This window comes from Hyla sarda, chromosome 4 (assembly GCF_029499605.1).
Source record: "Hyla sarda isolate aHylSar1 chromosome 4, aHylSar1.hap1, whole genome shotgun sequence".
In the NCBI taxonomy this organism is placed as follows: Eukaryota; Metazoa; Chordata; class Amphibia; order Anura; family Hylidae; genus Hyla; species Hyla sarda.
In genome coordinates this window covers 402,315,433-402,329,761 of record NC_079192.1, presented here as the reverse complement: position 1 = coordinate 402,329,761, position 14,329 = coordinate 402,315,433, and the positions used below count along the sequence as shown (strand labels likewise).

At 44.8% G+C, this 14,329-nt stretch overlaps 1 protein-coding gene across 1 annotated transcript in view; it reads left to right on the top strand.

Annotated features, from left to right (window-relative positions):
* MPPED1 (metallophosphoesterase domain containing 1) overlaps positions 1-4,907 on the top strand; it is an 88,313-nt gene extending 83,406 nt beyond the window's left edge. Inside the window, exons 6-7 of the mRNA XM_056517383.1 lie at positions 2,215-2,328; positions 4,229-4,907. Coding sequence (XP_056373358.1) covers positions 2,215-2,328; positions 4,229-4,347 — 233 coding nt within the window. The 3' untranslated portion in view covers positions 4,348-4,907. The remainder of the gene's footprint in view (positions 1-2,214; positions 2,329-4,228) is intronic.
* The last annotated feature ends 9,422 nt before the right edge of the window (positions 4,908-14,329 follow it).

Below are 14,329 nucleotides of genomic sequence, written 5' to 3'. Positions count from 1 at the left end.
GTAGGATGTGATGGATATGATGAGTGATATGATGTAGGATGTGATGGATATGATGGGTGATATGATGTAGGATGTGATGGATATGATGGGTGATATGATGTAGGATGTGATGGATATGATGAGTGATATGATGTAGGATGTGATGGATATGATGGGTGATATGATGGGTGATATGATGAGTGATATGATGTAGGATGTGATGGATATGATAGATGATATGATGTAGGATGTGATGGATATGATGGGTGATATGATGTAGGATGTGATGGATATGATGGGTGATATGATGTATGATGTGATGAATATGATGAGTGATATGATGTAGGATGTGATGGATATGATGGGTGATATGATGTAGGATGTGATGGATATGATGGATGATATGATGTAGAATGTGATGGATATGATGGATGATATGATGTAGAATGTGATGGATATGATGGGTGATATGATGTATGATGTGATGAATATGATGAGTGATATGATGTAGGATGTGATGGATATGATGGGTGATATGATGTAGGATGTGATGGATATGATGGATGATATGATGTAGAATGTGATGGATATGATGGATGATATGATGTAGGACGTGATGAATATGATGAGTGATATGATGTAGGATGTGATGGATATGATGGATGATATGATGTAGGATGTGATGGATATGATAGATGATATGATGTAGGATGTGATGGATATGATGGGTGATATGATGTAGGATATGATGAGTGATATGATGTAGGATATGATGGGTGATATGATGTAGGATGTGATGAATATGATGAGTGATATGATGTAGGATGTGATGGATATGATGAGTGATATGATGGATGATATGATGGGTGATATGATGGATGATATGATGTGATGGATATGATGGGTGATATGATGAGTGATATGATGTAGGATGTGATGGATATGATGGGTGATATGATGAGTGATATGATGTAGAATGTGATGGATATGATGGATGATATGATGTAGGATATGATGGGTGATATGATGTAGGATATGATGGGTGATATGATGTAGGATGTGATGAATATGATGAGTGATATGATGTAGGATGTGATGGATATGATGAGTGATATGATGGATGATATTATGGGTGATATGATGGATGATATGATGTGATGGATATGATGGGTGATATGATGAGTGATATGATGTAGGATGTGATGGATATGATGAGTGATATGATGTAGGATGTGATGGATATGATGAGTGATATGATGTAGAATGTGATGGATATGATGAGTGATATGATGTAGAATGTGATGGATATGATGGATGATATGATGTAGGACGTGATGAATATGATGAGTGATATGATGTAGGATGTGATGGATATGATGGGTGATATGATGTAGGATGTGATGGATATGATGGATGATATGATGTAGAATGTGATGGATATGATGGATGATATGATGTAGGACGTGATGAATATGATGGATGATATGATGTAGGATGTGATGGATATGATGGATGATATGATGTAGGATGTGATGGGTATAATATCCATAACACAATCCATAACAAATAAAATAATCTAGTGCAGTGTTTCCCAACCAGTGTACCTCCAGCTGTTGCAAAACTACAAGTCCCAGCATGCCCAGACACACTGGTTGGGAAACACCGATCTAATGTGCATGGAAATCTCTGACAGTAAATGTAAATGTTCTCCATACATATGCACTTTCAGCTGAGCCGAGCATTCGTGTGTATAGAGCAGTGTTTCCCAACCAGGGTGCCTCCAGCTGTTGCAAAACTACAACTCCCACAATGCCTGGACAGCCAAAGGCTGTCCAGGCATGCTGGGAGTTGTAGTTTTGCAATATCTGGAGGCACCCTGGTTGGGAAACACTAGTATAGAGGGAGATCGGGAACGATAGCTGTTGGCCAATCCTACAACACAATACTCACCGGTGTCTACGTTATTGCAGAAGATTCGGAGCTCTCTATGAGAAAAATTACCGTTGTGACCGTCATAAAGATATATGAACATATAAATCATCAAAATTCTAAAAAAAAGGAAAATATAGATAAAAAATAAAATAGTGTTCAATGGATATCAATCCATCATCTCCCCCTGTAAATGAACGCGCTGTCTGCGGCTAGGACACCATGTTCAATGTGACATTTGCACTTTATTATTCCGCGATGTTGTTGGCGCCATATCTAATATATTCCCTTTTTTTTTTTTTGCAGGATTTTTGGATTGGGTGCCAAAAAAGTTACAGAGAGTGGGATGTGTGGAGTTATTGAACACGGTGCAGAGGAGAGTTCAGCCGAGGTTACATGTGTTTGGTCACATACATGAAGGTAGGGCAATGTTACGTTATGTCTGAGTAATTCAGTCAGGGTTGGATTATACCGTCATATAGTGCTAAGACGTAATAACAAAAAGCTGGCTAAAAGCGGTCTGCGGCCCCCGGGAATTCAAGATCATGGGCCCCTTACCATCCCCTTAGAATACATGAATGGTCACTGTCGTGTCAACCAACTTATAAATCCCTTTATTCACCAAAAATGACCCCAGATAAACAGCTCTTAAATAATGGCCACTAGGTGTCTTACTTCTCTGCAGTCTGCTGTCCATTACCTGTTGTCAAGGGAAATTTGTCTCTAGTACCAGTAAGACCAGGACAAATAACAGGAAGAGGGGGTGGGGCTTACCATGTGATGTCCACTGCCTGTTGTCAGGGGAAATTTGTCTCTAGTACCAGTCAGACCAGTACAAATAACAAGAAGAGGGGGGTGGGGCTTACCATGTGTTGTCCACTGCCTGTTGTCAGGGGAAATTTGTCTCTAGTACCAGTAAGACCAGGACAAATAACAGGAAGAGGGGGTGGGGCTTACCATGTGATGTCCACTGCCTGTTGTCAGGGGAAATTTGTCTCTAGTATCGGTCAGACCAGTACAAATAACAGGAAGAGGGGGGTGGGGCTTACCATGTGCTGTGTGCAGGAGAGGGGGAGAAAGTCTGAACCTGGGCTGTATACCTGCAATCTGTGAGCCAGTTTCCCTGCTAAAAATGATCCACAGTGTTCCTCAAAGGTAAACCAAGGCTTCCCTCTCATATCTAACAACACAAAGTTCAGGGCAGCTGTTCCTTGTGTAAATATCAGTGTATCTACTGCCATAAGTCCACAGTGCGGCCGTGTTATCTCTTCTCCTCCTCTCTTAAAAGAGTAAATGATTAATTTATACCCTATCCATAGGATAGGGAATAAGTAGCTGATTGCGGGACGGGACCCCGGTACTCTCAGTGGGGAGCGTGTGTCATCTACCGGCACTCCATTCATTTCTATGGGAGACCCGATGATTCCCGAGAGCTGTACTCGAGTCTTTCCCACGCTCCCATAGGTCAGACCTCCGCGATCAGTTACTGATCCTCAATCCTGTAGACAGGGGATAAGTTATTTTTTTCCGGAGATCTCCTTTAAGCTTCTTAACATCAGCGGCAACAGTAGCAGTTCAGTACTTAGTGTAACCCTTTCCTTGCTGTTATCCTGCTGCTGTTTCTTTCCTTTCTGCTCATAGCACCCTGTAAAGCCAAAGCATCAGTGCCGTGCTGTGTTAATAATCGTACCAGCATAGTGCCGAGCTGTTCAGTCCAGTGCACTTTTTATAGCACTATATAATGGTTTAGCAGACATCAGCATGTTGTGCTGTGCTTGGCTAGAGAAGTAAGGAAAAGGAAGTGCCTGTGTGTGTACTGCTGGCAAACAGCCTAGCCCTTGTCCTGCCCCCTGAAAAGGACAAAATGAGAAATAGCTGTGCATCATGGAGGGGACTCTCAGGAGTACTTGACTAAATAAGTAAGGAAAAGGAAGTGCTTATATGTGTACTACTGATAAACAGTCCAGGCCTGTTCCTGCCCCCTAAAATGGAGAGAATGAGAAATAGCTGTGCAGCATGGAGGGGACTCGCAGGGGTGCGGGACTAATGATGTAAGGAAAAGGAAGTGCCTGTGTGTGTACTGCTGGTAACAGATATCTTGGATTGAACAGATATCTTGGCCTCCTAAGCATAGTCAAGTGTTTTCCAACCAGGGTGCCTCCAGCTGTTGCAAAACTACAACTCCCAGCATGCCCGGACAGCCAAAGGCTGTCCGGGCATGCTGGAAGTTGTAGTTTTGCAACAGCTGGAGGCACCCTGGTTGGAAAACACTAGCATAGTCAATCATAAGCTTAATATTGCATTTTTTTTCTGTCGACAGGTTATGGCGTCATGGCCGATGGAACCACCACATACGTCAATGCCTCGATATGTACTGTCAATTACCAGCCGGTAAATCCTCCCATAGTTATCGACTTGCCGAACCCAAGGAACACGTGATTCACGCAACACGCGTGCTCCGTCCTCCTCCTCCTCAGCTGGTCCATGGACACCACATACATGTGCGACATATATACCGGCTCTGACTATTGACTACCGCTATAAGATTTGCAGGACTGATGGAGGATATTTTTTTTTTTTTGTGCAATTGTTTTGGACGTCGTTTCGGAAGTCAAACATTTCCAGCAACCACGCTGAGAGAACTGTGATGTCATACGATGTCCTCAGGCCGCACGCGAGCCGCTACGAATCTACGCACAGTGATTGATGCTGCTGCTATTGTTATATAAAAGCACACTGACTGCAACAGAAAGGAACAAAAAACTTTTTCTTCCCATAGGAACCGAGAAAATGGATATTAACCTCAAGATGCCGGGGACCAGTTATAGTCTTCGCACCAGCTGCTCGCCTACTAAGGGGTTAAATATGTGGAGACTTTTTTTCTATCCGCTCGGTGTCTCGCTGGCGGCTGCCGATGCTGCCGCCTGTTTTGCAAGCACAGTTCATGTTTGTTGTGTTGGGCCGAATTGTTCTTTAATTCTGAATGCTAAAAAAAATAATTTTTTCTTCTTGGTTTAATATTATGTGTTTTTTTGCATTTTTGTTTTTTGTTTCTTTTTGTTCTGTATATACCGGTAAATAAAATAATTTGGTGATGATAGAAGTAATGATGATTTATACCAATTTAGACATTAGCAATGAGATTTTAGTACTGGTGATTCCTTTAGGCCAATTTCCTAATAAATTAAATGGCAAGTCCACCTTAGAACAACAATGTAGAATTTACAGTATGTATATATATATATATATATATATATATATATATATATATATATACACACACATATATAGTGTAAGTTGAGCAACAATGTAGAATTTACAATATATATATATATATATATATATATATATATACAGTGGTCCCTCAACATATAATGGTAATCCGTTCCAAATGAACCATCGTTTGTTGAAACCATCATATGTTGAGGGATCCGTGCAATGGAAAGTATAGGAAGTTGAACTCACCTGTCCCCGCCGCTCCGGACCGTCACCGCTCATTACCGCTGCCCTGGATGTCGGCTTCCATCGGTGTTGCCGTGTCCCCGAGGTGTCCCCGGCAAGTGTCACTCCGGCAAGGCCTCTGCTTCCCCGGCATCCTCGCTCTCCGTTGCCGCCATCCCGTCACTACCCACGCCGCTCCTATTGGATGACGGGATGGCGTGCGCAGCGACGTGATGACGACGATGGAGAGTGATGGCGATGCAGGGGTTCCCGAAGAGGACACCCCGGAGCCCCGAGGACAGGTAAAAGACCATCACCGGACCACACAGGGCACCGTAAACGGCTATCCGGTGGCAGCTGAAGCAGTCAGCGCTGCCGGATAGCCGCTTATGTGATGGCCCCGACATACAAAAGCATCGTATGTTGATGCTGCCTTCAACATGTGATGGCCTCTGAGAGTGATCGTATGTTGAAATGATCGTATGTCGGGGCCATCGTAGGTCCGGGGTTCACTGTATATATACACACATACATATATATATATATATAGGATTTAGATTGGTTTTTCCCATCTAAAATTGTCGCACAGAAAGTCGCAGTCTAAATACGTGCGACTTTTTCGTGACTTTTGCTTTAGAGGATTTTTAGAACATGATGCATTCTAGGCTATTTTAGACGGAAAAATGCATTGGTGCTGAACTTAACAAAAGCGACTTTTCGGCAAAAAGTCGCCTCGGCCAGTAGTACACTTAAATGTCAGACCATGCTGGAGCAGGTTTAAAATCACGAAGTCTGTGCACAGAATTTATCAAGAGCCGTGCGCCTTTTGATATATTAAGCGCACAATAGACCGGCCTTAACCATGTAAAAAACCCTTTAGGCCCCACCCAATGGGAATGCCCCATAAATGCCTGGGAACACTACATTTGGGTAGAATATAAAAAAAAAAAACAGCCCATTGAAGTCCAGTTCACAGAATTGTCCCACTAAAATTTGAGGCCAGTGATTGGCTGCAGTGGTCACGTGTGTGTACATGATGTCATCATCACTGCAGGACAAGTAAATATAGACCAGTTGGGACCACCCAAGCTTTAACAGGTCAGTAATAGTTCAAGGCCAGCGCACCTGATATGTTTGATCCAATGCCCAAATGGGAAGGAACAGCACGGGTATCATTAAAAGGTTTCCTCTTGATCGGTCACATTTTCTCAGACGCTTGACGCATTTCAACTTCTAGGTTTTAAAGACTCAAACGTCAATCTGCTTCTATCTTACAAACCAAATGTGATTTCCCCCTAAAAGACTCCCATACAAATTAGGAAAAAACTTGCATGAACCTTCCAAAACTTTGATCCTTGGCTGGACCAGACCCATCTAACTAGTATGGGGGGGGGGCTTCCCGACTTGGACATGCTGAACGTTATTGTGTCGGGAGAAACAGCTGTCTGTTGAAGGAAACCGGTCACCAAGTTTTACCCCATATAAAGAGCATTAACATGTAATACAGCTTAATATAATTTTGGGATGTCTACTGGCCCATTTGTAAATGTGGAGAAAACAGCTTGTATGTAAATGAAGCTCAAGTAGTCATATAGGTGTGCGGCTTGTCGAACTAGTCACCGTGCCCCGGGCTGTAATCACCCATACTCAGGCTCTAGTCACACATGATTGACAGCCCAGGATGGTCTTGGAACATGATAATAAGCTCTATTACATTTTGCCCCCCAGTATATAGAGTCAACCTTGGTGCCTAATCCTAATCTAACAAATCGGCCATTGATTCATTTAGCCTGGCCAATTGAGTACCACTTTCCAAGTGCTCAGGTTGTCTGGATAAGGTGGATTTAGTGCTCGAGACCTCAGACTGTTATCCCGTAATTTTTTGGGCAACCAGAGCACTTGGAAAGCAGAACTAATTTGACCAGACTTAACTAATCAATGGCCGATCTGTTGGATTAGGATTCAGCCAAGGATTAAAACTAGGACATGTCAATAGTTTTCTCAAATGACAGTACCCCTTTAAGAAAAAATGCTATTTGTCCTGTAAATTCCCCCAAAGTTATATTCTCTTTATTGATATATATAAATATATATATATATATATATATATATATATATATATACTTTCTAGGACAACAATCGAAGTATCATAGAAGGCAAAGTCAATTAGGAAGTGATCAGGTTTTGTTCTGTACATTGTCTTAATGTCCTGATACAAGTCAGTGAGATTCGGAGAGCTCTCTTCTGGTTATCCTTCTCATTTCAGATGGAGACAGGTAATTAAAATGCAAATTAAAAATGGAAATTAGGCACATCTCCCAAGAATACAGCACAAGGAACTGCCGGATGTTTTTAAAATTATTATTTTTTTTAAATATAGACCTAGTAATGCAGAGCGAGATAGCGACAGCGGTCTACTTAGTACAGTACTGTATAGTATAGACATCCAGCAGGGAGGATTGGAGCGTGATCAATTTGCATATAATTGGAATTTAGTTTTTGTCAATTGGCACCCTACAGAAAATAAAGGCAAAAAGTGATATATATATATATATATATATATATACATACATACACACACATATATATATATATATCATATTTATTAAACTGATTTGTCTGGATGCAGTGGCACTTTCCTACTAGCGACGTCTAGTCACAACTTTATGCGGCCGTACTGTGACCCAAAAATGGACGTGGCCATGAGATTTCGGTCACAACCACTTGTAGGTCACGATGTGAGACGCTTTGCTTAGCCATGAAGGAGCAAAGCGACCGGTTATCTTTAGTCGTACAACTCTTGGAATTGCTGCGTAGCACCTGCCTTAATGCTGTTTAACAAATAAAATTGTATTTGTGAAATTGAAAGCAGTTTTCTGGGACCAGTTTTTGTTTTTATTTAAATTAATGTTAAAATTAATAAAAGATAAAAATAAATGATAAATAATACTCACCTGCCCAATCCTCTGACGTTTGCGTTTTGATAGTGGCCAGTATCTACTGATCACCACTTTCTGGTCTTCTCTCTACACCAGGGGTCGACAACCCTTGGCACGTGGGTTGCTTTTGAGTGGCATGCAAGGACCCATAGGAGAGATGGGGCCCACCCGGCACAGGTGCTTGCTCAGGTCTGGGGAATCCAGGACACTTGTACCGATACTCAGGTGAGCGAGCGCCACACACATGCAGCTTATACTGAGAGAAGACCATGACCTCCTCCTGCACTGTGGACAGACAGGAATGCGGCCTGTGCTGCCGAGGAAATGATTACATGGGGTATGAGGTGAGTACAATTTTTTATTTCATCCTGGCATGGTAAGGTAGGTAAGGAGACGTGAGGGGGAGGGACACTGAATACCTCTCTACCTTGCTAATTACCTGTCTGGCTACCTACCTACCTAACTGTCTACCTACCAACATATGAACCTATCTACCTACACAGCTAGCTACCTACCTAATGGGGGAACTACCTGACTACTGGGGAGGATATACATACTTAAGGACCTACTGTCCTACCCACTTTTACAAGGGGGGAATTATTACAGTTAGAGGGCCTATAGATGGGGAGATTGAGGTGGGTAGGGCACTAGGAAAATGTGGAGTCTAAGATGTTTGTCCCCCGTATGCTAAGGGACAAACATCTGGAGTCTGTATTATGGTGGGGTCTGATTCTGGGCTCTGTATTATGTTGGTGGGGGGGGGGGGGTGATTCTGGGATCTGTATTATGGTGGAGTCTGATTCTGGGGTCTGTATTATGTTGGGGGTGTGATTCTGGGGTCTGTATTATGTTGGGGGTGTGATTCTGGGGTCTGTATTATGTTGGGGGTGTGATTCTGGGGTCTGTATTATGTTGGGGGTGTGATTCTGGGCTCTGTATTATGTTGGGGGTGTGATTCTGGGCTCTGTACGTTTGGCGGTGTGATTCTGGGCTCTGTATTATGTTTGGGGGTGATTCTGGGCTCTGTATTATGTTGGGGTGTGTGATTCTGGGGTCTGTATTATGTTGGGGGTGTGATTCTGGGGTCTGTATTATGTTGGGGGTGTGATTCTGGGCTCTGTATTATGTTGGGGTGTGTGATTCTGGAGTCTGTATTATGTTGGGGGGTGATTCTGGGCTCTGTATTATGTTGGGGGTGTGATTCTGGGGTCTGTATTATGTTGGGGGTGTGATTCTGGGGTCTGTATTATGTTGGGGGTGTGATTCTGGGGTCTGTATTATGTTGGGGGTGTGATTCTGGGCTCTGTATTATGTTGGGGGTGTGATTCTGGGGTCTGTATTATGTTGGGGTGTGATTCTGGGCTCTATACGTTTGGCGGTGTGATTCTGGGCTCTGTATTATGTTTGGGGGTGATTCTGGGCTCTGTGTTATGTTTGGGGGTGATTCTGGGGTCTGTATTATGTTGGGGGTGTGATTCTGGGGTCTGTATTATGTTGGGGGGTGTGATTCTGGGCTCTGTATTATGTTGGGGGTGTGATTCTGGGCTCTGTATTATGTTTGGGGGTGATTCTGGGGTCTGTATTATGTTGGGGTGTGTGATTCTGGGGTCTGTATTATGTTGGGGGGGTGATTCTGGGCTCTGTATTATGTTGGGGGGTGATTCTGGGGTCTGTATTATGTTGGGGGGGTGATTCTGGGGTCTGTATTATGTTGGGGGTGATTCTGGGCTCTGTATTATGTTGGGGTGTGATTCTGGGGTCTGTATTATGTTGGGGTGTGATTCTGGGGTCTGTATTATGTTGGGGGGGTGATTCTGGGCTCTGTATTATGTTGGGGGGTGATTCTGGGCTCTGTATTATGTTGGGGTTGATTCTGGGGTCTGTATTATGTTGGGGGGGGGGTGATTCTGGGGTCTGTATTATGTTGGGGGGTGATTCTGGGCTCTGTATTATGTTGGGGGTGTGATTCTGGGGTCTGTATTATGTTGGGGGTGTGATTCTGGGCTCTGTATTATGTTGGGGGTGTGATTCTGGGGTCTGTATTATGTTGGGGGTGTGATTCTGGGCTCTGTATTATGTTGGGGGTGTGATTCTGGGCTCTGTACGTTTGGCGGTGTGATTCTGGGCTCTGTATTATGTTTGGGGGTGATTCTGGGCTCTGTATTATGTTGGGGTGTGTGATTCTGGGGTCTGTATTATGTTGGGGGTGTGATTCTGGGGTCTGTATTATGTTGGGGGTGTGATTCTGGGCTCTGTATTATGTTGGGGTGTGTGATTCTGGAGTCTGTATTATGTTGGGGGGTGATTCTGGGCTCTGTATTATGTTGGGGGTGTGATTCTGGGGTCTGTATTATGTTGGGGGTGTGATTCTGGGGTCTGTATTATGTTGGGGGTGTGATTCTGGGCTCTGTATTATGTTGGGGGTGTGATTCTGGGCTCTATACGTTTGGCGGTGTGATTCTGGGCTCTGTATTATGTTGGGGGTGTGATTCTGGGCTCTGCATTATGTTGGGGGTGTGATTCTGGGCTCTGTATTATGTTGGGGTGTGTGATTCTGGGCACTGTATTATGTTGGGGGTGATTCTGGGGTCTGTATTATGTTGGGGGTGTGATTCTGGGGTCTGTATTATGTTGGGGGTGTGATTCTGGGCTCTGTATTATGTTGGGGTGTGTGATTCTGGGGTCTGTATTATGTTGGGGGGGTGATTCTGGGCTCTGTATTATGTTGGGGGGTGATTCTGGGGTCTGTATTATGTTGGGGGGGTGATTCTGGGGTCTGTATTATGTTGGGGGGGTGATTCTGGGGTCTGTATTATGTTGGGGGGGTGATTATGGGGTCTGTATTATGTTGGGGGTGATTCTGGGCTCTGTATTATGTTGGGGTGTGATTCTGGGGTCTGTATTATGTTGGGGTGTGATTCTGGGGTCTGTATTATGTTGGGGTGTGATTCTGGGCTCTGTATTATGTTGGGGGGTGATTCTGGGGTCTGTATTATGTTGGGGTGTGTGATTCTGGGCTCTGTATTATGTTGGGGGGTGATTCTGGGCTCTGTATTATGTTGGGGGTGATTCTGGGGTCTGTATTATGTTGGGGGGGGGGGGTGATTCTGGGGTCTGTATTATGTTGGGGGGTGATTCTGGGCTCTGTATTATGTTGGGGGGGGGTGATTCTGGGGTCTGTATTATGTTGGGGGTGTGTGATTCTGGGGTCTGTGATTCTGGGGTCTGTATTATGTTGGGGGTGTGATTCTGGGGTCTGTATTATGTTGGGGGGGTGATTCTGGGCTCTGTATTATGTTGGGGTGTGTGATTCTGGGATCTGTATTATGTTGGGGTGTGATTCTGGGGTCTGTATTACGTTGGGGGGGGGGGGTGATTCTGGGCTCTGTATTATGTTGGGGTGTGATTCTGGGGTCTGTATTATGTTGGGGGGGGGTGATTCTGGGCTCTGTATTATGTTGGGGGTGTGATTCTGGGGTCTGTATTATGTTGGGGTGTGATTCTGGGGTCTGTATTATGTTGGGGGTGTGATTCTGGGCTCTGTATTATGTTGGGGGGGGTGATTCTGGGGTCTGTATTATGTTGGGGTGTGATTCTGGGCACTGTATTATGTTGGGGTGTGTGATTCTGGGCACTGTATTATGTTGGGGGTGTGATTCTGGGCTCTGTATTATGTTGGGGTGTGTGATTCTGGGCACTGTATTATGTTGGGGTGTGTGATTCTGGGGTCTGTATTATGTTGGGGGTGTGATTCTGGGGTCTGTATTATGTTAGGGGTATGATTCTGGGGTCTGTATTATGTTGGGGGGGGTGATTCTGGGCTCTGTATTATGTTTGGGGGTGTGATTCTGGGGTCTGTATTATGTTGGGGGTGTGATTCTGGGCTCTGTATTATGTTGGGGGTGTGATTCTGGGGTCTGTATTATGTTGGGGGTGTGATTCTGGGCTCTGTATTATGTTGGGGGGTGATTCTGGGCTCTGTATTATGTTGGGGGTGTGATTCTGGGGTCTGTATTATGTTGGGGTGTGATTCTGGGCACTGTATTATGTTGGGGGTGTGATTCTGGGGTCTGTATTATGTTTGTTTGGGGGTGATTCTGGGCTCTGTATTATGTTGGGGGTGTGATTCTGGGGTCTGTATTATGTTGGGGTGTGATTCTGGGGTCTGTATTATGTTGGGGGGGGGGGTGATTCTGGGGTCTGTATTATGTTTGTTTGGGGGTGATTCTGGGCTCTGTATTATGTTGGGGGTGTGATTCTGGGGTCTGTATTATGTTGGGGTGTGATTCTGGGGTCTGTATTATGTTAGGGGTATGATTCTGGGGTCTGTATTATGTTGGGGTGTGATTCTGGGCTCTGTATTATGTTGGAGGTGTGATTCTGGGCACTGTATTATGTTGGGGGGTGTGATTCTGGGGTCTGTATTATGTTGGGGTGTGTGATTCTGGGGTCTGTATTATGTTGGGGGGGGGATTCTGGGCACTGTATTATGTTGGGGGGTGTGATTCTGGGGTCTGTATTATGTTGGGGTGTGATTCTGGGGTCTGTATTATGTTGGGGGGGGGGGGTGATTCTGGGCACTGTATTATGTTGGGGGGTGTGATTCTGGGGTCTGTATTATGTTAGGGGTATGATTCTGGGGTCTGTATTATGTTGGGGTGTGATTCTGGGGTCTGTATTATGTTGGGGTGTGATTCTGGGCACTGTATTATGTTGGGGGTGTGATTCTGGGGTCTGTATTATGTTGGGGTGTGATTCTGGGGTCTGTATTATGTTGGGGTGTGATTCTGGGCACTGTATTATGTTGGGTGTGATTCTGGGGTCTGTATTATGTTGGGGTGTGATTCTGGGGTCTGTATTATGTTGGGGGGGGGGTGATTCTGGGCACTGTATTATGTTGGGGGGTGTGATTCTGGGGTCTGTATTATGTTAGGGGTATGATTCTGGGGTCTGTATTATGTTGGGGTGTGATTCTGGGCACTGTATTATGTTGGGGGTGTGATTCTGGGGTCTGTATTATGTTAGGGGTATGATTCTGGGGTCTGTATTATGTTGGGGGTGTGATTCTGGGCTCTGTATTATGTTGGGGGCGTGATTCTGGGCTCTGTATTATGTTGGGGGTGTGATTCTGGGCACTGTATTATGTTGGGGGGTGTGATTCTGGGGTCTGTATTATGTTGGGGTGTGTGATTCTGGGGTCTGTATTATGTTGGGGGGGGGTGATTCTGGGCACTGTATTATGTTGGGGGGTGTGATTCTGGGGTCTGTATTATGTTGGGGGTGTGATTCTGGGGTCTGTATTATGTTGGGGGTGTGATTCTGGGGTCTGTATTATGTTGGGGGGGGTGATTCTGGGCTCTGTATTATGTTGGGGGGGTGATTCTGGGCTCTGTATTATGTTGGGGGTGTGATTCTGGGCTCTGTATTATGTTGGGGGTGTGATTCTGGGCACTGTATTATGTTGGGGGGGTGATTCTGGGATCTGTATTATGGTGGAGTCTGATTCTGGGGTCTGTATTATGTTGGGGGGTGATTCTGGGGTCTGTATTATGTTGGGGGTGTGATTCTGGGCTCTGTATTATGTTGGGGGTGTGATTCTGGGCACTGTATTATGTTGGGGGGTGTGATTCTGGGGTCTGTATTATGTTGGGGGGGTGATTCTGGGGTCTGTATTATGTTGGGGGTGTGATTCTGGGGTCTGTATTATGTTGGGGGGGGGGGTGATTCTGGGGTCTGTATTATGTTGGGGGGGGGGTGATTCTGGGCACTGTATTATGTTGGGGGGTGTGATTCTGGGGTCTGTATTATGTTGGGGGGGTGATTCTGGGGTCTGTATTATGTTGGGGGTGTGATTCTGGGGTCTGTATTATGTTGGGGGGGGGGTGATTCTGGGCTCTGTATTATGTTGGGGGGGTGATTCTGGGCTCTGTATTATGTTGGGGGTGTGATTCTGGGCTCTGTATTATGTTGGGGGTGTGATTCTGGGCTCTGTATTATGTTGGGGGTGTGATTCTGGGGTCTGTATTATGTTGGGGGGGGGG